A 27,603-nucleotide genomic window follows, 5' to 3' on the forward strand; every position below is an offset into this window, starting at 1 on the left:
CCCGGCTCGTCCCGGCGGCGGGGGACGCGGGGAGAGCGGCGGCTGCGCGCCGGCGGAGGTAGGAGGCGAGCGGCGGCCGCCCCCCCTCCCTCAGCGGTGAGGGCTGAGGGGGACGCGCGTAATGGCGGCTGGGGGGGGGGCGGCTGAGGGGCCCTCATGAGGAGCTTCGGGCTGTGGGTGTTTATTGTTTATTTTTTCATCCCTTCTCCTTTATTCCTTTATTTGTAGTCACTTTGTCGTTAATCTTATATCCTTTTTCTTCCGGCACGCGGATAAAGCCGCCCCGTAGCCACCGACCTGCACCGCAGCCGCAACCCCGCAAGGGATTCGCCGCATTTTGTACCCGGCGCGGATTTAAATTTGGTTTTTTAGACATTTCAGTCTCGGGTTTACGCGGTTTGAAGTGAGGTCAAACTGCCTTGGCTCTCCCTCCATTCCCCTACACGTCAAACAACACTCAAAGCCTTAATTTTACCCTTCCCTAGGGTTATAAATCCATAAATTCAGCATTTTTACGTTGAAACAATGGGATATGGATGCTGGGAGTTGTGGGTTTGGGTTAAAATTGACCCTAAAAAGAGCAACACCAGCCTTAGGTTGGGTTTGCGCCTCAGGACCTGGACGTGACCTCCGGCACCTCCACGTGGTTCGAGTTAAAAACGCGGATTTTCCCTTTTTTTCTGCTTTAAAACGGAAATAATTGAGCAGAATTGGGTAAAATACCCAAAGAAAAATGATTTTTACGGAAGGCCAAGTGCTGTAGCTCGGTAGCATCACGTGGTTTGCAGGAACTTCCTCTTTCGGGGGATTTAACCTTTTTTAAAATGCGATTTTAGCGCAGGCTCCTTGGATATTTTTAGTGTTATTTTAAACCAAAAATGTAATGTGGGTTGTTGCTTTAATTTTTTTTTTAATCTCTTTTTATAGGGTAATTTCTAAGAGTATTTACATAAAACTTAATAGGTTTTTTTTGACTCAGAACCCAAACCAAGCCCCAAAAAATCGCATTCCAACCCAGAATTGATGTTTCAATATTGTTTATTTGGGGGTTTTTTTGCTCCTTTCTCTGATGTGGGATCCTTCCCTGGACATCCAAAACTTTCAGTGAGCTCCTGGGAGCATCAGAGAGGGTGGATCTGACATGAGCTCATGATTTTCTTGGGATAAGACATTCCCCAAGGAAAAGGAGTATCCTGAATTTCATTTTTAATTTCTTTTTCCCCATTTAAGTCTGCCTTGGGCTGTGGGGATGGAAGGGACCAGCCCAGCCTCTTCTTCCCCAATTTGTGCTGAAATTTGAGGATATTTATCCAAGGGTGGGGTTTTCCAAAGGCTTCCAAAACCTGGATTCCTTCTCTTCCCACTTTTCCTTCCCCAATTTGGGATTTGAGTTGATTTTGCTGCCACACAAGGAGCTCATCTGGGTGTTTCCCTTTTATCTTTCACTCTTGAAGGTAAATAAAACCTATTCTCCCACTTCCTTGCCATCAGTTAAATATTCTGTGTGGAATTTGGGCTTTTTTTGGGGGGGAATTTTAGGCAGGAATGTCAGTGATGGAGTCAGGGAGCTGTTGCTGGTGTTTAAATCGATTTATCAAACTTTGTGCTGCTCTGAAAGTGGAACTTGAGGAAAATGTCTGGTGTTAAAATGCCTGATTTTGGTCCTGTTTCAGGAATTCTTGGTTGAAAGGTTGGTCCTGATTTTTATTTCTTTTTTTGCTGTGTCTGGATAGGAACCTCCTGCCCCAAAGGCTGGGATGGGGCAGAATTTTGGGAATATTCCAGTGGATTTCAGGGCTGGCGTTGATGTTCTGCTTGGGATGGGATGGACTTTTGCTGGGAGTTTTGTTTGGGATTTGGGAGCTGAGTTTGGCTTTCTCTGAGCTGGGAATGGGCCTGGAGTGGCTGAGGGGATATTCCATACCTGCAAAATGTCTTTTTCCATAGGAAAACTGGGATAGGGGAGTGGGAAAATGGGATGTTGGCTTCCAGGATGGCACAGAGTGGGAGGAATGACTTTGTTTGGGGTTTGGGTCCCTTTTTTCCACGTGGTTTTATCTCATCCCAGGAATTTTCTTGTTCAATGTTTCCTTTCCCATCCTGGTCCTTTTTTAGGATCCGCTTCCTTCAGGCTTTACAATTCCAGCTCAGCCCTTGCTGTTCTCTTTTTTCCTGGCAAATCCAAATTTCCAGGCTGGGATTTGTCCTCTTCCCATTCTCCAGGTGCTCCGGGACCATTCCCATCCTGCCTTCCTCTTCCTCCTCATCCTCCAGGGCACGTCCCAACCCCTCGTGTGCCCTAGAGTGGCTGGAACGTTCCCAGTGATCCTGGTTCTTGGAATTCCCAATCCACTGATCCCAGCTGAGATCCTGCTGGATCTGGAGCTGGTCACCGGAGTGTCCCCAGGGAGGATTCAGCCTGGTGCTGCTTTCACCTCGAAAATCCTGGGAATTCTTGCTTGAGCAGGCAGGTGGTCCTGCTGGAATGGGAGAACCTGGAATGGGAGCCCACCATGAATGGCAGAACCTGGAATGGCAGCCCACCATGAATGGCAGAACCTGGAATGCTAACCCACCATGGATGGGAGAACCTGGAATGGGAGCCCACCATGTAATGGGAGAACCTGGAGTACCAGCCCACCATGAATGGGAGAACCTGGAATGGCAGCCCACCATGGATGGGAGAACCTGGAATTGGGAGAACCTGGAATGTCAGCCCACCATGGATGGGAGAACCTGGAATGTCAGCCCACCATGGATGGGAGAACCTGGAATGGGAGCCCACCATGGATGGGAGAACCTGGAATGGCAGCCCACCATGAATGGGAGAACCTGGAATGCCAGGCCACCATGGATGGGCGAACCTGGAATTGGGAGAAACTGGAATGGCAGCCCACCATGAATGGGAGAACCTGGAATGGCAGCCCACCATGGATGGCAGAACCTGGAATGGGAGCCCACCATGAATGGCAGAACCTGGAATGGGAGCCCACCATGGATGGGAGAACCTGGAATGGGAGCCCACCATGAATGGGAGAACCTGGAATGCCAGCCCACCTGGAATGGCACAACCTGGAATGCCAACCCACCTGGAATGGCAGCCCACCACGAATGGCAGAACCTGGAATGGCAGCCCTCCTGGATCTGTCGTGCTCTGCTGGATTTGGGAGGAGCTGGAAGATGCCAGGATGGAAGGATTACATGGACGGACACCACGGATGACCCAGAAACTCGAGGAGCTCCTGCTGGAACTGGGATGTCCCCTCGGGGTGGGGTTGTGCTGGCGAGGGGAGGTCTGGAGATGACAATCCCAGAGATCCAGAGGGTGGTGAAATATCCAGAGCCATCCAGAGTCACGGGAAGGAATTCCCAGCTGCAGGAAAAGGGCTGGGAACGCCTTGCCCGAGTCCTGACCTCGATGAGAGAACATCTGGGCTGCTGTGGGTGAGGAATTCTCCAGGGGGAAGGACCATGGCACCCTCTGGATGGGCAGCACAGGAAGGAGGAGGAAAATCCAGGTTCTTCCAGAACATTCCAAGATTTTGCCATCAAACAAAGGAAGGGCAGGGCATCTCCAAAGGAGGTCCAGGTCTTGGGAGTGGACGTGGTGAGATCCCCATGGTGGGGTCAGTTCTGGAAAAGCTCTTGGAAAGGCCCAGCAGCTTCCCAGGCACGGCTTTGCTTCCAGCTTTGTTTATCTGCTCTGGAGTTAGCCCAGAGCCGGAAAATTCCGTGCTATTTATAGGGACGCATCAGGAAATTCTCCTTTTGGAATTTCCTTTTGGATGAACCTTCTGTGTGACGGGAGAAATTCCTCTTCTGCCTTCTCCTGAGGCTCCTGGAGAAAAGAGGCTCCAGAGGGGACCTTGTGGCTCTCCAGAAATCCCTGACAGGGAGGGGGAGTTGGGCTCTGATCCCAGGGGATAACGGGATAACAGGGAACGGCCTCAGGGGAGGCTCGGGGTGGAATTTCCTCATGGAAAGGGTGCTCAGGCCATGGAGGTGCCCAGGGAGCTTTGGGAGTGCCCATCCCTGGTGGTCCTGGTTGTGGCCATGGATAACCATTGGATAACCATGGATAACCATTGGATAATCGTGGATAACCATTGGATAACCATGGATAACCATTGGATAACCGTGGATAACCATTGGATAACCACGGATAACCATTGGATAATCGTGGATAACCATTGGATAACCATGGATAACCATTGGATAACCGTGGATAACCATTGGATAACCGTGGATAACCATTGGATAACCATGGATAACCATTGGATAACCGTGGATAACCATTGGATAACCGTGGATAACCATTGGATAACCATGGATAACCATTGGATAACCGTGGATAACCATTGGATAACCATGGATAGCCATAACTCGGTGCCAAGGTGGGGATCAGGCACAGCTGGGACCGGATGATGCCAGAGGTGTTTTCCAGCCGGGATAATCCCAGGATTCCGTGCTGGTGCAGATTCTTTGTCCTTTTTGGATTTCTGCAGAAATCCCTGACAGGGAGGGGGAGTTGGGGTCTGATCCCAGGGGATAACGGGATAAGAGGGAGCGGCCTCAGGCTGGGTCAGGGGAGGCTCAGGGTGGAATTTCCTCATGGAAAGGGTGCTCAGGCCTTGGAGGTGCCCAGGGAGCTTTGGAGTGCCCATCCCTGGTGATCCTGGATGTGGCACTCGGTGCCAAGCTGGGCAGTGGGCACAGCTCGGACCGGATGATGCCAGAGGTGTTTTCCAGCCGGGATAATCCCAGGATTCCGTGCTGGTGCAGGTTCTTTGTCCTTTCCCTCCATGCAGGAATTCTTGCTCTGTGCTCTCATCCAGGCTCTGCAAGCACCAGGGAGAGTTTAAAATCCAGAATTTTCTGTTTCTCCATCTGCATTGGGAAGCCTGGAAAAGTGGAGGCGGGAAGTTGAGGGGAAAGCAAGGAAGGCGTCGTTCGGCTTTTGCGTTGTGCTCTGGAGTTCTGGGATTTCCCTTCCCAGGGATCAGCTGGGAATGTTCTCCTGGAGAAGGGAGAGCTCCAGGGAGAGCTCAGAGCCTAAAGGGGAGCTTGAGAGGGACTTGGGACATGAGGGATGGAGTGATGGGACACAGAGACAAGGATGGGAGTCCAGAGGAGGCCACGGAGATGGATTCAGGCTGGGAGAGCTGGGCATGTTCCCCTGGAGAAGGGAAAATTCCAGGGAATCCTCAGAGTCCTAAAGGGGCTCCAGGAGAGCTGGAGAGGGACTGGGGACAAGGCCTGCAGGGACAGGAGCCAGGGAATGGCTCCCACTGGGAAAGGGCAGATTGGGCTGGGATCTTGGCAAGGAATTCCTGGCTGGGCTGGAATTCCCAGATTTGCTGTGGCTGCCCCTGGATCCTTGGAAGTGTCCAAGCCAGGCTGGATCCACCTGGGACAGTGGGAGCTGTCCCTGCCCGTGGATGGGATGGGATTTAAGGTCTTTTCCAACCCAAACCATTCCAGGATTCTGGAGCTCTTTTGCTCTGGGAGAGCTGGGAATGTTCACCTGGAGAAAGGAAAATTCCAGGGAATCCTCAGAGTCCCTGCAGGGGCTCCAGGAGAGCTGGAGAAAGGAAAAAGGGGGGGGGAAGGGGAAAAAAATGGAGAAAAACGGAAAAAAAAAAAGAGGGGGAAAATGGAAAAAGGAATGTTTGGGTTTCAGGGATCAGGGATTATAAAACGGGATAAGGGATGGAGGGACAGGAGGCAGGGAATGGCTTCCACTGGGAAAGGGCAGATTGGGCTGGGATCTTGGCAAGGAATTGCTGGCTGGGCTGGAATTCCCAGATTTGCTGTGGCTGCCCCTGGATCCCTGGCAGTGCCCAAGGCCAGGCTGGACACCGGGGCTTGGAGCCGCCTGGGATGGTGGAAGTATCCCTGATCTGGGGATGGGGTTGGATGGGATTGAAGCTCTTTTCCCACCCAAACCATTCCATGATTTCTACTCGGTGTCGCCACAGCCCCAGCTCAGAGCTCGGTCCCTGCTGTGGTGTCCCTGTCCCGGCAGCGGCGCCTCCGAGGCTCCGACTCTTCCCAAACAAAGCTGCCTGGAGGAGGAAGGTGAGGCTCTCCCTGATATCTCCAGACCATTGTTTCCTCCATCTTGGCATTTCCTTAGGAGCATTTCCAGCGTTTCCTTTGGAAAGGTCAATCAGGAGCTCCTCGTCCGCAGCCCTTCCTAGAATCCCGGACTAGTTTGGGCGGGAAGGGACCTCAAACCCCATCCAATGCCACCCCCTGCCATGGAGGGGGACATTTTCCATAAACCAGGTTGCTCCAAGTCTTTCCCAACCTGGATTCCATCCCTGAGGTGTCAGAGGTGAGTTGTTATCCCCGATCCTGCTGTGGGAGCTTCCCTGCTCCCAGCTGTCCGTGTCAGATGCGGCACCTGGAAATACCTGGAGAGGTAAAAACTCATCCCGTGGGAATTCTGTGTTTTTTCCTCCTTTGGAAAGTTCCTGATCTGTGGAATTCAGGTTGGTGGTGTTTCAGATTTGCTCTGCTGACCCATTTGCGGTTGTCCTGGTGGTGGGTGGCTTTGACAGCATTTCTTCTTCAAGTGCTTCCCACAGGGATGGGCTCAGAGGGAATTTTTGTCCTCCGGTGCTGGGAATTCTGAAGAAAACACAAACAGAAAGGCAGGAGGTGGCTCGGGGAATGTTTGGAATGTTTGGAAACCCTCTGGAACAAACTTGGCTTCACACGCAGCTCCTGTTGAAATCCGATTTAATTTATGGAGGGAGGAGGAATATTGGGTGAGAGGCCAGAATTTTGGGAATGCTGTCTGGTGGGAATCTGGTTATTGTTTGCTTGGCGAGGATTAATAGGATTCACATTTCTCCCGAGCCCGAACAGTTTGTACTTGGTTCAAATTAAATAATCCCTCAAAAAAACCTCACACCCAGATGGGAACAAACTCTGGGAATTGTGCTGGAAAATCCTCCTCTCCTGCCCCTGTGTTTGGTCATTCCCTGTAAGGTTTATTCCTTGAGCTGTGATCTCAGTGTGAATCTCTACTCGTGGAAGAACTTCCAGCTGGACTCGACTTCCACGAGCTTGGAAAACAAAACCCCGCGACGGCATCGGAGAGACGAGAACCTCGGTGCTGCAGGAACTCGGCGCGGAGCTCCGGGAACGGCCGGGAAAACTCTCGGAAAAGCTGCAAGAAGAGTTCGTTTCCAGGAGACAAGAGATGGACGAGGGGGAAATGAGGAATTCCCGGGTTTGGAGTTTTCCTGCTTTGGGCTGGGACAGGGTTGGGAGTTTTTGCCGCGGCTGCTCCGGCAGCGCCGTGTTCAGGGTTGGGAACGGGGACGGGGCTGGGGACGCGCTGATGTTCCTCGCCCTAAATCCAGAATTCCCGCTGTCCTCGCTCGGTCCCCGAGGAGCTGCACGAGGACTTTGCTGCTCTTTGATGTTTCACTGATCTCGGTCTCCATCCCTGACCTGCTTGGATGGGGCTTGGGGCACTCTGGGATAACGCGAGGTGTGGGAATGGGAATGGCAGGAGGTGGAATGGGATGGGCTTTAAGGTCCCTTCCAGCCCAAAGCCTTGTGTGATTCTCTCTCCAGAACTCTGTGGTGTTTCATTTTCCTCTCCCTGTATTTGTACCTTCTTTTCCCGCCCCGCAGCACCAAATTCTCAGTGATTTCACCCAAACCAAGCCCCACTTCCATTGATCACGGCGCTTTTTGCGTGGAGATTTTTTTTTGTTGTTGTTCCTGTACGGTTTTACTCCTCTCTGTTTCAAACCCTTTCTATTTAAGCTCTTGGAGAGATCGGATATTTTCTACCCACAGAGTTGCAGCCTCGTCCCACCCTGTGAATTCTTGCAGGGTTTGCTCTTCGCCCATGAGAGCGCTCATGGGAGTGTCCTCCTGGAAACCGCTCCGGCCTCGGCTCAGCTCCACCCGGCTGGAGCTGGTTGGAGTTCTCCACCTCAGTGGTTCCACTTCCAGCTCATCCCTCGTCACCCTCCCGACAGGGGGGTTTCACGCTTTGCCTTGCTGCTCCTAAAATTATTAATTGTAATTAAACCCGAACTCTGTTGTCACAAAGAAGTGAAATGCCGGGTTTTAAGCGATGCTGTTGCAAGTGTCACCACCGGTTGCGTTCCCTGTGAGATCCAATTTGTTGGGTTAAGCTTGTTAATCAGCTGTTTAATTGATTAATCACTTGTTCTCTATATTTAAGATTTTAAACAGTGAAAGAAAACATTTTTATTTGTGAATTTTGAGTGCTTTAAACTGTGGCGCAAATCCCGCTTCCGTGCCTCGGGTTGCTTTTCTCCCCGTCCTAGAAGCCGCTGTGAGCAGATGCCAAAGATGACCCATCTAATCCTTGTCTTTTAACTTGCAGCTTTGTGTTGTTCTTGGAAAGTTTCGCACCACTTGTGAATTCCCTGAACCTTGGCCTTGCCGGCCCCCTTGTGTTGGGCCCTCCTCCTTTTCAGCTTGCCCAAATTAAGACCCACTTGGCTCTCCAGCGCTCGGCTGCCGGCGGCGGGCGGGCGCCTCCCCGCGCTGGCGTCCGCCGGGCATTGCTGAAAGACGCAATGTTTAGCCCCAGAGGAACCTTGCCCCCGAGGCCCAGAGGACCCAACCCGGCGGGCGCCAAACCCCCGGCGGCGTTCGGGGCCGGAGGCGCGGCGGGGCCGCCCAGGAAAGCCGCGCCCGCGACGCCCCAAGGAGCGCCCCAGAGGTTCTCGGGGCAGGAGTGGACGGGTTCGCAGAGGATCAACGTCCGCGTCACGCTGCACAGGGCCGATCCCAGGAAAGTCAAGGAGAAGAGCGGCCTGCACCAGGAGCCGAAGGGAGACCCCCGTGCCACTCGCTGGGATGGCGGCCCCTGCCCCGCCGGCACCGCCGGCCCGAAGCCGCCCGGCCCGGCGCCGGTCTTGGAGCAGAACTCCAACCCCCAGAACCGCTACACGCCCGAAAGCGCCTCCAGCATTTTAGCGAGCTTCGGGCTGTCCAACGAGGACCTGGAGGAGCTGAGCCGCTACCCCGACGACCAGCTGACGCCCGAGAACATGCCGCGGATCCTGCGGGAGATCCGCATCCGCAAGATGGGCCACGCCGTGCCCGGCCTGCACGCTGCGAGCCGGGGGGAGGAGCCGGCGGGCGAGAGCGGCGGCGCCGCCGTCAAGAGCAAAGTGATCGACTACGGCCACGCCAGCAAGTACGGCTACACCGAGGACCCGCTGGAGATCCGCACCTACAACCCCGAGGCGCTGCCCGAGGAGCCGCTGGAAGCGCGCGTCTTCAATCCCGAAAGCTCGAGCGCGGAGAACCGGGAAGAATTCCAGCGGGAGCAGAGCGTGCCGGCGGCCGTCCCGCCGCCCAACGTGCCCAACGTCCCCAACGTGCCCAACGTGCCGTGCAACCCCGTGTTCCCGGCCGAAGACCTCATCAAGCTGCCGGCCTTCCCCGCCGACTCCTCGCCCGCTCCGTCGTTTTTCCCGGCCGAGCCGCCGGCCAAGGTGCCGGTGCTGTGCGGCGCCGCGCCCGCCGTGCTGCCGGTGGTGAAGCCGGCGTCCCAGCCGCCCATGCCGCCGGTGCTGCCGCCCATCCTGCCGGCGCTGCTGCCCACGCCGCTGCCGCAGCCCATGCTGCCCCCGGTGATGCCGCCGCTGGTCCAGCCGCCCGTGACCCAGCACGTGTTGCCGCCCTTGACGCCGCCGCCCTTCTCGGCCGGGCTCCTGGCCGCCATCAGCCAGCACGAGCAGAAGCAGCGCGACGCTGGCAGCGCCCATCCCGGGCCCAGCGCCCATCCCGGGCCTAGCGCCCATCCTGGGCCTAGCACCCATCCCGGGCCCAGCGCCCATCCAGGCCCCAGCGCCCACCCTGGCCCCAGCGCCCATCCTGGCCCCAGCGCCCATCACGGCCCCAGCGCCCATCCTGGCCCCAGCGCCCATCATGGCCCCAGCGCCCATCACGGCCCCAGCGCCCATCATGGCCCCAGCACCACCGGCGGGGCCCCGGCGGGACACAAACCCTACCACAAACCCTACCACTCACCCGCACAGGAGCCCATCAAATCCCCGTTCGGGGTGGTGAAGGCGTCCTGGCTGCCCGTGTTCCCCGAGAAGAGCAAACGCCTGCCCACCCCGTCCATGATGAACGACTACTATGCCACGTCGCCGCGAATATTCCCACATTTGTGTTCTCTGTGTAACCTTGAGTGCACTCATATGAAGGTGAGTGGCTTTCCCAGATTATTCCCTACGCGTGTGTACTCTGCACCTTTTCCTGCCGCTGGTTGTTTGCCTTGGGAATTCTGTGGATTGGGATGCTGATCGCCAAGGTTGAGTGTTGGGAATGGTGCTAGAGATGATTGTACCGGAGCGTTCTGCTCCCAGTTGCATTTCAGAGTTGCTTTACGTGTTGATTTTAATTTTTATTTTAGCGTTGAAACGGTTTTTTGACTTTGCAGCGGGTCTCAAACAGCAAAACAAACCTCGAGCAGCGGAGTGAAATTTTAATGTCGTGCGCGGGGGACTCAAATCATGTCTGGGGGAGGGTGAGATGTCTGTGTGTTCATTCCCCCCCCCCTCCTCCTCCAAACTCTGCCTGAAAACAAAAGAGCCCATTTAGAACCCGAAATTTCATCTTCCAAATCTGCTCTGTGTGACAACGCTGAATATTCCAGAGGCTGGCTCGGGGCGACGCGGAAAATGCGTCCATTCATCCCGCCGGGCTCTCAGCCTCGAAGGAAATCCCAGTTTGAGCTTTGAAGGAAAAAAATAAAGGGAGAAAATGGTGGATATTTGGAGATAAAAAATGTTTTGGAAGCTGTGGGTTTTCCTGGAAAAGCCCAAGGTTTGATCCATCAAAAATGTTGGAGAACGTGATCTAAAAACTCAGAGTAATTAATTAATAATTATTTAATGTGTTTGAATTGCAAAGTGTGGAGAGGCTGCGGGGGAGGGATTTTTGTAATTTGGCAAAATCCTGGAGATTTTAGGCTCTGTTTGCTGTGAGTTAAAAATCTGGCTGAAAATGGGGACGGCTTTGTTAGGGAAAAACCCAGAAATTCCCAAATCCTTTTCCCCAGGAGGCGCTGAGGGCCAGGGAGGTGGGCAGCTGGAAGTGGGAAGGGAAGGATGGATTTAAATAAAAATGGGTAAAATTGAACAGGAAGACGAAAGTGGGGAGTGTTAACAAAGGGAAAAAGCAATTTTGGAAAAGGGAATTAACTGAGATGGGAATTCTTAGCTCGTTTAAGGAGGGAAATGTTGTCACTGAAAATGTGTTGGCAAATCAGCTCTGGCTGAGGGTTTTGGGGTGGATTAAAGGTTGTGAGATCTTGTCCTGGTGCCACTGGGGTGGGATGTGTTCCCAGGAATGCTGATCCTACTGCAGCCCCCCAAACCTGCTCCCTGTCCTTCAGCTCTGGCCTGGATTCCCTTCCTTTGGGAAGTGTTTGGTGTTTTGTCTCCCAGGGACGCAGGAGACCTCCCAGGACCAGCCCTGGTGCAGAAGAACCACAAGAGTTTGGGAGTTTTATCCCAAAACTAAAACTTTGATGGAGAAATGTGCAGCTGGTGTATCCACGAATTGCAGAGATAGAAGAATTCCTCTCAATTCCAGCTCTGCAGTTCAGCAAATCCGGTCGGGTTCGGGTGGTTGGAGATGACCTGGACGTTCAAGATTTGTCTTCCCAACCGTTCCCTGTCCTGTGAGAGCTGGATGGGACCTCAGGTCGGAGGAGCCACCAGATCCAGTGATTCCCAAGGACTTGAGACATTTGATGCTGTCCCAGGTGGCCTGGCTGTCCTCGGCCCGGAGAGATGGATTTCACGGATGGCGGCGCTTGCAGTTGTCACCAGCTCCGTGCCCAGGTAGGACCGGCCACCCTGAGGTCGGGGTCAGCACCATTCGACGCCTCCGTCGGTGACAAGGACGCCGGGATCGGTCACCCTTGGCATGGTGAAGGTGACACCGAGCTCTGCCCTGGGATCACACCTGGAAGGGTTCTCCAGGACGGCCTGGGAAGGTGGGACCATCCCAACCTCGTGAGGTCCAGCGAGGGCAGGAGCTCCCGGAGCAGGACAATCCCAGCACAGATCCAGGATGGGAAGAGAACGATCGGAGCAGCTCTGGGAGAAGGACTTGGGGTGTCCTGGGCTGATCCCACAGCGTGGGCAGCAGGAAAGGTGGGAATCCTGCCCAGGTGAGACCCCACCTGCAGAGCTGCCTCCAGCTTTGGGGCAACGCCAGGAGGACCTGGAGCTGCTGGAGCAAATCCAGAGGAGGCCATGGAGATGCTCTGGAGCCAGGCTGGGAGAGCTGGGAATGTTCCCCTGGAGAAGGGAAAATTCCAGGGAATCCTCAGAGTCCCTGCAGGGGCTCCAGGAGAGCTGGAGAGGGACTGGGGACAAGGCCGGCAGGGACAGGAGCCAGGGAATGGCTCCCACTGGGAAAGGGGAGATTGGGCTGGGATCTTGGCAAGGAATTCCTGGCTGGGCTGGGATTCCCAGATTTGCTGTGGCTGCCCCTGGATCCCTGGCAGTGCCCAAGGCCAGCTTGGATGGATTTGGATCCACCTGGGATTGGGGGAGGTGTCCCTGCCCGTGGATGGGGTGGGAATGGATGGGATTTAAGGTCCCTTCCCACCCAAACCATTCCAGGATTCTGGGATAACAGAACTGATATTGGATGAAGATGAAGGTGCCCAATGAGGAAAACCTTCTCTATCCCATGTCTGAAGATCCAAAAAACAAAATTCCAGCGCTGGTTTCTGAGTTCAGGCGGTTGGTCGTGAGCTCCCTTTTTCCATGAAATTTTCGTGGATTTTTCCATTGTTTTTCCATAGATTTTTTTAAAATCTGCACTTGGATTGACTCATTTTGGGTCCAACCACACCGTGTTGCCCATGGGAAGAGAATTCCAACCACTGGAATATGAAACCCAGAAGTTCCCACCTGGATGTGGGATATTCATCCCAACATCATCCCTCCAACTTGGCTGTGCCAAAAATCTGGAAGCTGAATTTTCCCTGGAAAAAAAAAAAATCTCCCTGGATGTCATTTTTACAGATTTCTGATACATTTCAAGGGGGTTTTGTTTGTTTTTGGTTTAGAAGCCACAAGTTTTGGTGTTTGCCACCTGCATCCAGAGTTTTTTTTTATGGAAAATGGATCATTTGAAGCAGGCAGGTCCAACAAGTATTGGAAATTTGTGGAAGAAATGGTGGAAATTTGTGGAGGTGCCCATGGAAGGTGGGGTTGGGGCAGCACCAGAATTTGACAGATTTGGCCTCATTTTGGTGTCGGGGAGGAAGGGACGGGGTGAGAGGTTGGACTCTGATCCTGAGGAACGTTCCTGTGGGATCCTCAGGGCTGGCTGCGAGGAGGAGCAGCCACACCAAGGTGGGTTTTGGGGCATTAAAATCAGAATTTGAGGCCAAAATCGATGCTGGGGCCCAGTATTCCCAAAAATCTTTGTGTCCTGGATGGTTTTTAGGGCAAAATTCCCAATTCTGCTCTGGGATAGGCGGAATCTGACCCTCTGCTGTTCCCTTTCAATTCTAATTTCCAAAATCCTCAAAATCTCGAAGGATTTTATGGATATTCCATGGAGCAGCTTCGTTTTCAGCTCAGAATTGCGTCCTGCAGGAATAACAAAGTGGGATTTGTGGGATTCCTCCTTCTCCAAACACTTCACGTCTTGGATGGAGCAGATTTCTTGGAATAACAATTCCTTCATCCTCAATCCCCTCACATCTGGAATGAAGTGGATCTGAAACATTCCCAGCACGAGGGATGGATTTATCCTTATTTTTATCCACTTTGGTTCCCCAAATCCACTCAAAGTTGGGGTTGATGCCTCCTTGGACCAGGAATTTGTGAAATCCTTGGGATTTTGTGTTTTCCATGAAGATTTGCACTCGGAATTCCTTTATTGGACATTTTGCTCCACCACCTTCTGCTTCCGGGACTTCTTGGTGGTGATCCATGAGCGAGAGGAGGTTGGGATGGAATTAGGGAAGGTTGGAATGGAGGAGTTCAGATGGAATTTTTCTTTCTCACCAAGATTTATGGGGAGGGATCCTGTAATTTTAGGAGAAGGATTTCTTTGGATCCCAGGAAAACGTGGCTGTTCCGTCCCTGGAATGTCCAAATCCAGGTTGGATGGGGCTTGGAGCAACCTGGGATCATCTTGGGGTTCTCTTCCAACCCAACCATTCCATGATGGTTCCATGGACAGTGGAATATTCCCAAAGAGTGGGAAGAGTTAGGAATGAGGCAAAAAGGAGGAAAATCCATCAATCCAGAGGATTTTGGGTTCTGTGGACAGTGGAATATTCCCAAAGAGTGGGAAGAGTTAGAAATGAGGCAAAAATGAGGAAAATCCATAAATCCAGAGGATTTGGGGTTCTGTGGACAGTGGAATATTCCCAAAGAATGGGAAGAGTTAGAAATGAGGAAAAAGGAGGAAAATCCATAAATCCAGAGGGTTTTGGGTTCTGTGGACAGTGGAATATTCCCAAAGAATGGGAAGAGTTAGGAATGGGGCAAAAGGGAGGAAAATCCATAAATCCAGAGGATTTGGGGTTCTGTGGACAGTGGAATATTCCCAAAGAGTGGGAAGAGTTAGAAATGAGGCAAAAAGGAGGAAAATCCATCAATCCAGAGGATTTTGGGTTCTGTGGACAGTGGAATATTCCCAAAGAATGGGAAGAGTTAGAAATGGGGCAAAAGGGAGGAAAATCCATCATTCCAGAGAGTTTTGGGTTCTGTGGACAGTGGAATATTCCCCAAGAGTGGGAAGAGTTAGGAAATGAGGAAAAAGGAGGAAAATTCATAAATCCAGAGGATTTTGAATTCTCTGGACAGTGGAATATTCCCGAAGAATGGGAAGAGTTAGAAATGGGGCAAAAAGGAGGAAAATCCATCAATCCAGAGGATTTTGGGTTCTGTGGACAGTGGAATATTCCCAAAGAATGGGAAGAGTTAGGAATGGGGCAAAAAGGAGGAAAATCCATAAATCCAGAGGGCTTTGGCTGGTGAGGACCTGGCAAGGAGAAGAAGATTCCCAAAAGTCTTGGATCAGCAGCTGGAGGGATTTGGGAGCCAAAACTCCTCCTTGGAACCATGGAATTGGAATTCTGGGAGTCAAATTCCCTTTTCCCTCAAGTTTTCCTTGAGGAGCAGCTTTTTTTTTTTTTTTTTTTTTTTTTTTTTTTTTTTTTTAATTCTGGTTAAATTCAAGCCTGGAAAAATCCGGATCCTTGCGAATGGGATTGCTTAGGGATGGTCTGGAATTAGGGAAAACCAGCTTGGAATGCTGAAAACACTGTTTTATCCTCACGGGAATTATTCCATCATCCAGACTCTTCAGATCCATTATTTTATATTAATTTTTCCGTATTTGATTGGAATTTATACTCTAAGAGCCGCTGGAAGTTGATTCTTTTTTTTTTTCCAAGAATATTTAATAATTATCAGTGGTGATTTTCCACCTTGAAGAATTCCAAGAGTTTTCCAAGGAATATTCCTTCTCCATAGCAACCTCCCTCCTTTTTTTCCCAGCTCCCTGTCAATATTCCCAGTTAGGAATTTAGGCATTTTTATATGGAGTTAAATCCAATTTTTATCCGATTTTTTAAACGATAAACGAGCGTGAAAACCATCCCGAGGCTCTGCGATGACCTTTGAGCTGTGACATGATGGGAGCTGAACATTTCCAGAGCTCCAGGCGCAGGAATTCCAGGCTGGGAATGAGGTTGGATGTGGAGATGCCGCATCTGGAGGGAGCCGGAATCGCTCACGGATGTGACGGCAAATCGTGGATTCATTCCCTTTAATTCTGATTGATTTTGGAGCAGCCTCCGGTGATCCACGTGCTGCTGCCATCCTGCTCGTTAATTGATGAATTAATTGATTTAATGAATTAATTGTTTCGTTTAATTAATTGATTGAATGAATCAGTTTAATTGAGGCTTTTGCGCTGGAGCAGCAATAATCAGCTTTTAACGCCCTGCCTGAATTCCATGGGAATTTGACTTTCCATGGGAATTTGACGTTTCCGAGGTAAAGGTGGGCTGGAGGGTGCAAGCCCAGCCCCGAGGGGTTATTGGGGTGATCCCGGGGTTCCCACCCTGACCCCGCTTTTCCCGATGTTCTCTTTTCCCCAGGATTGGATCCTGCACCAGAACAACCCCGAGCACCTCGAGAGCTGCCGCAGGCTGCGCCAACAGTAAGGGATCCACCGGGGAGCTGATGGGGATCCAGTGGGAATCAATTGGGGATCCGCCAGGGATCCAGTGGGAATCATTTGAGGATCCGCCAGGGATCCATTGGGAATCATTTGAGGATCCGCCAGGGATCCAGTGGGAATCATTTGAGGATCCGCCAGGGATCCAGTGGGAATCATTTGAGGATCCGCCAGGGATCCATTGGGAATCATTTGAGGATCCGCCAGGGATCCAGTGGGAATCATTTGAGGATCCGCCAGGGATCCAGTGGGAATCATTTGAGGATCCGCCAGGGATCCATTGGGAAACAATTGGGGATCTGCCAGGGATCCATTGGGAATCATTTGAGGATCCGCCAGGGATCCATTGGGAAACAATTGGGGATCTGCCAGGGATCCATTGGGAATATTTTGGAGACCCAGTGGGAATCAGTTGGGGATCCACTGGGGAATCAAGTGGGAAGCAATTGGGGATCCACCAGGGATCCAGTGGGAATCATTTGAGGATCCGCCAGGGATCCATTGGGAAACAATTGGGGATCTGCCAGGGATCCATTGGGAATCAGTTGGGGATCTGCCAGGGATCCATTTGGAATAATTTGGAATCCCAGTGGGAATCAGTTGGGGATCCACTGGGGAATCAAGTGGGAAGCAGTTGGGGATCCACCAGGGATCCATTGGGAATCATTTGAGGATCCGCCAGGGATCCATTGGGAAACAATTGGGCATCTGCCAGGGATCCATTGGGAATATTTTGGAGACCCAGTGGGAATCAGTTGGGGATCCACTGGGGAATCAAGTGGGAAGCAATTGGGGATCCACCAGGGATCCATTGGGAAACAATTGGGGATCTGCCAGGGATCCATTGGGAATAATTTGGAGACCCAGTGGGAATCAGTTGGGGATCCACTGGGGAATCAAGTGGGAATCAGTTGGGGATCTGCCAGGGATCTGTTGGGAATGCACTGTTGAACCCATGTCAGTCAATTTGGAATCTGCTTTGGGATCCATTGGGAATCCCTTGTATAATCCATTTGGGATCCACTGGGGATCAGCTGTGAGTTCAGTGGGAATCCATTGGGAATGCACTGGGGAATCCATTTGGGATCCACTGGGGATCTGATGGGGATCTGCTAAGGATCCACTGGGAATCAGTTGGGGATCTGCCAGGGATCCATTGGGAATCAATTGGGGATCAATTGGGAATAATTTGGAAACCCAGTGAGAATCAATTGGAGATCCACTGGGGAACCGAGTGGGAAACAGTTGGGGATCCACCAGGGATCCATTGGGAATCATTTGGGGATCTGCCAGGGATCCCAGTGGGAATAATTTGGAGATCCACTGGGGAATCAAGTGGGAAACAGTTGGGGATCCGCCAGGGATCCGTTGGGAATCATTTGGGGATCTGCCAGGGATCCGTTGGGAATGCACTGTTGAACCCATGTCAGTCAATTTGGAATCTGCTTTGGGATCCATTCGGGATCCTTTGGGAATCCCTTGTATGATCCATTTGGGATCCACTGGGGATCTTTTTGAGATCCGCTGGGAATTCGTTGGGAGTCCACGGTGGGATCCATTGGGAATCTGCTGTGGGATCCATTTGGGACACACTGGGCATCCACTGGGAATCAATCGGGAATCAGTTGGAGATCCACTGTGGGATCCATTTGGGATCCATTTGGGATCCACTGGGGAGCTGCCAGGAATCTTGGGAGTCCATTGGGAATCCACTGGGAATTCACTCGGGATCCACTGGGGATCCATTGGGAATGCACTGCTGAATCCATTTGGGTTCCATTGGGAATCTGCTTTGGGATCAGCTGGGAATCAATTTGGAACTGACTGTGGAATCAATTTGGGATCCATTTGGAATCCACCGAGGATCCATCGGGAGTGCACTGGGAATCAGTTGGGGATTTGGTAGGGATCCATTGGGATTCCATGGGGGAATCCATTTGGGATCCAGTGGGAATCCACTGGGGAATCAGTTGGGAGTGCACTGGGAATCTGTTTGGGATCCATTGGGAATTCACTGTGGGATCCATTGGAAATCCACTGTGGGATCTATTAGGAATCCAGCATTCCATGATTCCCAGTGTGTCCTAAATGGATCCACTGTGGGATCAGTTTGGGACACATTGGGGATCCACTGGGAATCAATTGGGGGTCCACTGGGAAGCCATTTGGGATCCATTGGGAATCCACTGGGGATCTTTTGGGGATTCACTGGGAAGTCACTGAGAATCCATTGTGAATGCACTGTGGAATCTATTTGGGATCCTTTGGGAATTCACTGGGAATCCATTGGGAATCCACTGTGGGATCCATTAGGAATCCAGCATTCCATGATTCCCAGTGTGTCCCAAATGGATCCACGGTGGGATCAGTTTGGGACACATTGGGAATCCACTGCAGGATCCATTTGGAATCCATTGGGAATCTACTGGGGATCTTTTGGGGATTCACTGGGAATCCATTGGGAATGCACAGCGGGATTCACTAGGAATACTCTGGGAATCCATTTGGGATCCGCTGGGGAACTTTTTGGGATCCACTGGGAATCCATTGTGGATCCATTGTGAATGCAGCGTGGAATCCATTTGGGATCCACTGGGGATATTTTTTGAGACCCACTGGGAATCTGTTGGGAATGCAGCATGGAGTCCATTTGGGATCCATTTGGAATCCACTGGGGAATCAGTTGGGAGTGCACTGGGAATCTGTTTGGGATCCATTTGTGATCCACCGTGGGATCCGTTTGCGATCCATTTGAAATCCACTGGGGATCCATTGAGGATCACGGAATGCTGGAGAGGGACCTTAAATCCCAACAATTCCACCCCATCCATGGGCAGGGACACCTCCCACCATCCCAGGTTGATCCAAGCCCATCCAGCCTGGCCTTGGGCACTGCCAGGGCTTGGGAATTCCTGGAAATTCCAGCCCAGCCAGGAATTCCTTGCCAAGATCCCAGCCCAATCTGCCCTTTCCCACTGGAGCCATTCCCTGGCTCCTGTCCCTGCAGGCCTTGTCCCCTGTTTTATAATCCCTGATCCCTGAAACCCAAACATTCCCTTTTCCATTTCCCCCCCTCTTTTTTCTCTTTTTTTTTTTCTCCTTTCCCCCCTTTTTCCTTTCTCCAGCTCTCCTGGAGCCCCTGCAGGGACTCTGAGGATTCCCTGGAATTTTCCCTTCTCCAGGGGAACATTCCCAGCTCTCCCAGAGCCAAGGGGCTCCAAAATCCTGGAATGGTTTGGGGTGGGAGGAACCTCAAATCCCATCCAAGGATATTCCCAGCAGAAATCAGCGTTTGGTGCTTCTGGGGTCCCAAATGGGAATATTTATCTGGAAAAATCCTTTTTTTTTTGAGAATTTTGGCTTTTCCACTGACATTTTCTTGGCTTTGTCGTTGACAGATATCCCGAGTGGAATCCTGAGGCTCACTCCTCCAGCAGGTACCTTGTGCTTTCCATTCCTTCCTTAATTACTCATTAATTTATTAATTTTAACAATTTCTTTTCCCTGGTTTGCACTTTCCAACCCCTCTCCACGAGGTCACATTTTTATTGGAAAATTTTATAAAAAACAAATCTCATTTCCCCCTTTCCCCAAATCCCCCTTTCCCCAGTCCCCCTTTTCCCATATTCAGTTTAATCAGTTTTTACCATTTTTTCCAGTCTTATCCAGTTTTTCCTGTTTAGTCCAGATTTGTCCAGTATTTCCCTGGTATTTTTCTCATTTCTTCCTTTCCCCAGAAATCTCATTTCCCCCTTTCCCCCAATCCCCCATTTCCCCAAATCTGTCTGGGGAGTTTTTTCCCAGTTTTCCCCCAGTTTCTAATTAGTTTTTTTCCAGCTTTGTCCAGCGTTTCCCATTTTGTTTCTCATTTCCCCCATTCCCCAATTCCCCATTTCCCCCATTCCCCAATTCCCATTCCCCAATCCCATATCCCCAATCCCATATCCCCAATCCCATTTACCCAATCCCATTTACCCAATCCCAAATCCCCAATCCCATCTCCCCAATCCCTTCTCCCCAATCCCATATCCCTAATCCCACATCTCCAATCCCACATCCCCAAATCCCCATATCCCCAATCCCACTTCCCCAAATCCCATCTCCCCAGTCCCATATCCCCAATCCCATCACCCTTTCCCAATCCCATCACCCCAATCCCATATCCCCAATGCCATTTCCCCAAATCCCCATTTCCCCAATCCCATTTCCCAAATCTCATTTCCCCAATCCCATTTCCTTTATCCCCATCCCCACCCCTTTCCTCACAATCCCTCACCCCCCATATCCCCAATCCCATATCCCCAATCCCATTTCCCCAGTCCCACATCCCCACTCCCACCACCCTTTCCCCAATCCCATTTCCCCAATCCCATTTCCCAATCCCATTTCCCCAATCCCCATTTCCCCAATCCCATTTCCCCAATCCCATTTCCCCAATCCCATTTCCCCAATCCCATATCCCCAAATCCCCATCTCCCCAATCCCATTTCCCCAATCCCATATCCCCAATCCCATTTCCCCAATCCCCATTTCCCCAATCCATTTCCCCAATCCCACATCCCCAAATCCCCATTTCCCAATCCCATCTCCCCAATCCCACATCCCCAATCCCATATCCCATTTCCCAATCCCATCTCCCCAATCCCACATCCCCAATCCCACATCCCCAATCCCACATCCCCAATCCCATATCCCCAATCCTATTTCCCCAATCCCACCACCCTTTCCCCAATCCCACATCCCTAATCCCATATCCCATTTCCCAGTCCCACATCCCCAATCCCATATCCCATTTCCCAGTCCCACATCCCCAATCCCATATCCCATTTCCCAGTCCCACATCCCCAATCCCATATCCCATTTCCCAATCCCACATCCCCAATCCCATATCCCCAATCCCACCACCCTTTCCCCAATCCCACATCCCCAATCCCATATCCCATTTCCCAATCCCATCTCCCCAGTCCCACATCCCCAGTCCCGTATCCCCGCTCCCATCCCCCTCTCCCCAGTCTCACCCCGTCTCTCTCTCTCTCTCCGTCCCGGGGCAGGCATGGCGCCGAGCGCAAGGAGAACCGCACCCCGCGCCGCCGCTCGCCGTCCCCGCCCGGCCCGGCCCGCCGCCGCCCGCGGCCGCCGCCGCTCCCGCCCGGCCCCTCCTCGCGCCGCCGCCGCTCCCGCTCGCGCAGCCCCGGGCGGCTCCGGCGGCCGCGCTCGCGCAGCCCCGGCGGGCGGCGCCTCCCGCGGCCCCGCTCCCGCTCCCGCTCCCGCTCCCGCCCGCGCAGCCTCGCCCGCGGCAGCCCCCGGGCGCGCCGCAGCCGCTCCCGCAGCGCCGAGCGCGCCCGCGGCGGCCGCAGCAGCCGCTCCTCCGAAGGTGTGCGCGCACCGGGGGTACACCGGGCGGGGGGGGCATTAACGGGGTTCAGAGCGCGCCCGCAGCCGGCCCAGCCGCTCCTCGGAAGGTGTGCGCGCACCGGGGGTACACCGGGCAGGGGGGGCATTAACGGGGTTCAGAGCGCGCCCGCAGCCGGCCCAGCCGCTCCTCGGAAGGTCTGCGCGCACCGGGGGTACACCGGGCACACACACACCGGGCACACACACAGCAGGCACACTCACACCGGGCACACACACACTGGGCACACACGCAGCAGGCACACACCGGGCACACAGCAGGCACACTCACACCGGGCACACAGCAGGCACACTCACACCGGGCACACAGCGGGCACACAGCGGGCACACAGCGGGCATTAACGGGGTTCAGGGCGTGCCCGCATCAGGCCCAGCCTGGATTCTCAGTTTTCTTATCTCCAATGGGAATTTTGGAACGCTCGCTGGCATTCCCGATGGTTTTTACACCCCCAGTGGGAACTTTGGGATTGCTCAGTGGGATTCCCAAATTTTATCCTCCCCCAAAGGGAATTTTGGGAGCTCTGTGCGATTCACGATGTTTTCTTCACCCCCAATGGGAATTTTGGGAATTCTCAGCGATTCCCTAAGTTTATACTCCTCTCCCAAAGGGAATTTTAGGAATTCAGCGGAATTCTCCAAGTTTACCGTCCCCCACAAAGGGAATTTTGGGAATTTTCTGCTGTTCCCAAAGTTTTCTTCATCCCCCACAAAGGGAATTTTGGGAATTCACTGGGATTCCTGATGGATTTTTCATCCCTGATCAGAATTTTGGGAATGCTCAGTTGGATTCCGAATGGGGATTTTGGGAATTCACTGGGATTCACGATGGCTTTTTACCCCTAATTGGAATTTTGGGAATGCTCAATGGGATTCCTGGTGGGAATTTTGGAAATTCTGGGGCGTTCCCAAAGTTTTCTTCACCCCCAACTGGAATTTTGGGAAATCTCAGCGAGGTTCCTGATGAATTTTGGGAATGCTCAGTGGAATTCCGATGATTTTTTTAATCCTCAATTGGAATTTTGGGAATTCTCAATGGAATTTCCCAAAGTTTTCTTCACCACCAATGGGAATTTTGGGAATTCACTGGGATTCCCGGTGGTTTTTCGACCCCTAATTGGAATTTTGGGAATGCTCAGTGGGATTCCCTAAATCTTTTTAAACCCACTGGGAATTTTGGGAATGCTCAGTGGGATTCCCAATGGGAATTTTGGGATTCCTCGATGGGATTCCCAAATTTTTTCCACCCCCAAAGGGAATTTTGGGAATTCAGTGGGGTTCCCATAATTTTCACCCCTGATTGGAATTTTGGGATTCCTCAGTGGAATTCCCAGTGGGAATTTTGGGATTGCTCAATGGGATTCCCAGTGGGAATTTTGGGATTGCTCAATGGGATTCCCAATGGGAATTTTGCGATTCCTCAATGGGATTCCCAATGGGAATTTTGGGATTCCCCAATGGGATTCCCAATGGGAATTTTGCGATTCCTCAATGGGATTTCCAATGGGAATTTTGGGATTCCTCAATGGGATTCCCAGTGGGAATTTTGGGATTCCCCAATGAGATTCCCAAGGTTTTTTCCACCCCCAAAGGGAATTTTAGGAGTTCAGTGGGGTTCCCATAATTTTCACCCCTGATTGGAATTTTGGGATTGCTCAATGGGATTCCCAATGGGAATTTTGGGATTCCTCAATGGGATTCCCAAATTTTTTCCACCCCAAAAGGGAATTTTGGGAATTCAGTAAGATTCCCAATTTTTAACCCCTGATTGGAATTTTGGGATTGCTCAGTGGAATTCCCAATGGGAATTTTGGGAATGCTCAATGGGATTCCCAATGGGAATTTTGGGAATGCTCAGTGGAATTCCCACTGGGAATTTTGGGATTCCTCAATGGGATTCCCAGTGCGAATTTTGGGATTCCTCAATGGGATTCCCAATGGGAATTTTGGGATTCCTCAATGGGATTCCCAGTGGGAATTTTGGGATTCCTCAATGGGATTCCCAATGGGAATTTTGGGATTCCTCAATGGGATTCCCAGTGGGAATTTTGGGATTCCTCAATGGGATTCCCAATTGGAATTTTGGGAATGCTCAGTGGAATTCCCAATGGGAATTTTGGGAATGCTCAGTGGAATTCTCAATGGGAATTTTGGGATTCCTCAATGGGATTCCCAATGGGAATTTTGGGAATGCTCAGTGGAATTCCCGATGGGAATTTTGGGATTCCTCAATGGAATTCCCATTTTTTCCCCCCCCCCAAAGGGAATTTTGGGATTCCCAGGATTTTTTTTAGGGATAAATCCAAAACCTTGGGAATGCTCCAGCCAATAACCACCTGTGGGTTCTCCGCAGCCTCGCATTAATTAACGACTAATTAAGGACTAATTAAGGACTAATTAAAGCAGCCCCAGCAGCGCAGGAAGGCTCCGAGCTTGTAAGTACGGCGGGCTCGGACAGGAGCAGGCAATTCCCAAAGAATTCCCAGGAAAATCCCAAAAAATTCCCAAAACATTGACAAAAAATTTTTTTTTAAATCCCCCCATTAATTACTGGGGATTTTTTTGAAAAAAAAAAAAAAAAACCCAAATATTCCCCCAAAATTCCCATCTTATTCCCATAATTTAAAAAAATCCCCCAAAAATTCCAAAATAAATTTCCCAAAATTCCCATTTTTTCCCCCAAAATATTTTAAAAAATCCATAATTATTTTTTGAAAATTGCTATTTTTTCTAAAACAACCCCCTAAGATTTCTTAATTTTCCCCAAAATTCCCAAAGCGATCCCCCCAAAATTCCCATTTTTTCCCCAAAATTCCCCTTTTTTCCCCAAAATTTCCAAAAATCCCCCCAAAATTCTCTTTTTTCCAAAAACATCTCCCAAAATTTCAATGTTTTTCCAAAAATCCCCCCAAATTCCCTTTTTTCCCCAAGTATGCCCAAAAGAATTCCCAAGAAATTCCTGTTTTTTCCCCAAAATCCACAAAAAAATGCCCAAAAATTCCCATTTCTCTCCCCCAAAAATTCCCATTTTTTCAAAAAAATCCCCCAAAACTTTCCCATTGTTTCCCCAAAATTCCCAAAAAATCCCCCTGGAATTCCCTCCTTTTCCCCCCAAAAAGTTCCCATTTTTTCCCAAAATTCCCCAAAATTCCCCCCAAAAATCCAATTTTTGTCCAAAGAATCCCCCAAAATCCCCAAAAAAATCCCCACAAAATTCCTTTTTTTGTCAAAAAAATTCCCATTTTTTCCCCAAAAACATTTAAAAAATTCCCATTTTTTCCCACAACATTTCCAAAAAAATCCCCAAAAATTCCCATTTTCCCTCAAAAAATGTCCATTTTTTCCCAAAATTCCCAAAAAAAACCCTAAAAATTCCCATTTTTTTCTCCAAAAATCCCCCATAAAATTCCCATTTTTTCCCCATTTTTCCCCAAAAATTCCCATAAAATTCCCATTTTTCCCCCAAAAATCCATATAAAATTCCCATTTTTCCCCCAAAAATCCCCCATAAAATTCCCATTTTCTCCTCCAAAAAATTCCTATAAATTCCCATTTTTCCCCAAAAATCCACAAAAATTCCCTTTTTTCCCCCAAAAAATCCCCATTTTTTCGAAAAAGACACCCAGTTTTTTCCCAAAATTCGCTGAAGTATCCCCAGAAAAAAATTGTTTTTTTGGTTTTTTTTTTTTTTTTTTGTTTGTTTTTTTGTTTTTTTTTTCTTGTAGCCCCATTTTTTTGCCCACAACCGCCATTTTTTTCCCTCCAAAATTCCTAAAAAATCCCCTAAAATTCCCATTTTAAAAAAAAAATCCCGTTTTCTCCTGAAGTTCCCTAAAACATCCCCCCAAAATTCCCATTTTTCCCTCAAAAAATTTCCTTTTTTTCCCAAAATTACCATTTTTCCCCAAAAAATCCCCGTAAAATTCCCATTTTCCCCCCCAAAAATCCCCATAAATTTCCCATTTGTTCCCCAAAAAATCTCCATAAAATTCCTGATTTTGTCCCCAAAAAATCTCCCAAAATTCCCTTTTTTTCCTCAAAAAATCCATATAAAATTCCCCTTTATCCCCAAAAAATCCTTAAAAATTCCCCCTTTTCCCCTAAAAATCCCTATAAAATTCTCATTTTTCCCCAAAAAACCCCTTTAAAATTCCCACTTTTTCCCCATTTTTCCCCAAAAAATCCCTATAAAGTTCCCATTTTTTCCCAAAAAAATCAATTTTTTTTCCCAAAACTCCCCCAAAAGATCCCCTAAAATTCCCATTTTTTCCCAAAATTCCCATTAAAAAATCCCCTAAAATTCCCATTTTCCCCCCAAAAAATCCAGGTTTTTTTCCCAAAATTCCCAAAAAAACCCCTAAAAATTCCCATTTTTTTCCCCAAAAAAATCCCCATAAAATTCCCATTTTTTTCCCCATAAAATTCCCAGTTTCCCCCCAAAAAATCCCTAAAAATCCCATTTTTCCCCATTTTTCCCCCAAAAAATCCCTATAAAATTCCCATTTTTCCCCAAAATTCCCGTTAAAAAATCCCCCAAAATCCCCATTTTTTTCCCCAAAAAATCCCCATTTTTTTCCTCATTTTTTCCCCAAAAATCCCCCATAAAATCCCCATTTTTTCCCCAAAAAACCCCTATTAAAATCCCATTTTTCCCCGTTGCAGCGCGCCGCGCGGCGCTGGAGGCGGTGATGCGCACGCTGGGCCCGGGCTTCAGGCCACCCCAAAATTCCCTTTTTTTCCCAAAATTCCTATTTAAAATCCCCAGAAAATCCCTTTTTTTTTCTAAAAAAAAGGCCCAAAATTCCCATTTTTTCCCCATTTTTTCCCCATTTTTTCCCCAAAAATCCCCCATAAAAATTCCCATTTTTTCCCCAAAAATCCCCATAAAATCCCATTTTTTCCCCCATTTTTCCCCCAAAAAATCCCCATAAAATTCCCATTTTTTCCCCAAAAATTCCCCATAAAATCCCCATTTTTCCCCCATTTTTTCCCCAAAAATCCCCCATAAAGTTCCCATTTTTTCCCCAAAAATCCCCATAAAATCCCCTTTTTTTCCTCAAAAATCCCCATAAAATTCCCTTTTTCCCCCAAAAAATCCCCATAAAAATTTCCCATTTTTTCCGCAAAAAATCCCTAAAAATTCCCCATTTTCCCCCCAAAAAATCCCAAAAAATCCCCATTTTTTCCCCAAAAAATCCCTGTAAAATTCCCATTTTTTCCCCAAAATTTCCCCATAAAATCCCCATTTTTCCCCCAAAAATCCCCCATAAAATTCCATTTTTTCCCAAAATTCCCATTAAAAAATCCCCTAAAATTCCCATTTTCCCCCCAAAAAATCCAGGTTTATTTCCAAAATTCCCAAAAAACCCCTAAAAATTCCCATTTTTTCCCCAAAAAATCCCCATAAAATCCCCATAAAATTCCCATTTTTTCCCCATAAAATTCCCATTTTCCCCCCAAAAAAATCCCTATCTTTTTCCCATTTTTTCCCCAAAAAATCCCTATATAATTCCCATTTTTCCCCGAAATTCCCATTAAAAAATCCCCAAAAATTCCTATTTTTTTCCCCAAAAATCCCCATTTTTTTCCCAAAAATCCCCCATAAAATCCCCATTTTTTTCCCCGTTTTTTCCCCAAAAATCCCCCATAAAATCCCCATTTTTTCCCCATTTTTCCCCAAAAAACCCCTATTAAAATCCCATTTTTCCCCGTTGCAGCGCGCCGTGCGGTGCTGGAGGCGGTGATGCGCACGCTGGGCCCGGGCTTCAGGCCACCCCAAAATTCCCATTTTTTCCCAAAATTCCCATTTTCCCCCTGAAAAATCCAGGTTTTTTTCCCAAAATTCCCAAAAAAAACCCCTAAAAATTCCCATTTTTTCCCCATAAAATTCCCATTTTCCCCCCCAAAAAACCCTATCTTTTCCCCATTTTTTCCCCAAAAAATCCCTATATAATT

General features: G+C 49.9%; 1 protein-coding gene across 1 annotated transcript; it reads left to right on the plus strand.

Moving 5' to 3' along the window:
- Positions 1-5: 5 nt before the first annotated feature.
- Positions 6-21,361, plus strand: LOC128950143 (zinc finger protein 638-like; the record flags this gene model as incomplete). The annotated part of the gene is made up of 5 exons (XM_054295019.1): positions 6-58; positions 8,378-10,217; positions 16,160-16,221; positions 19,638-19,676; positions 21,291-21,361. Coding segments are annotated over 5 exons (2,065 nt in total), but the record flags the coding sequence as incomplete, so codon positions are not given.
- Positions 21,362-27,603: the final 6,242 nt, after the last annotated feature.

This window comes from Melozone crissalis, unplaced genomic scaffold, assembly GCF_028551555.1.
Source record: "Melozone crissalis strain CALT ecotype California unplaced genomic scaffold, PUWL_Pcris_2 ptg000465l_1, whole genome shotgun sequence".
Taxonomy (NCBI): Eukaryota; Metazoa; Chordata; class Aves; order Passeriformes; family Passerellidae; genus Melozone; species Melozone crissalis.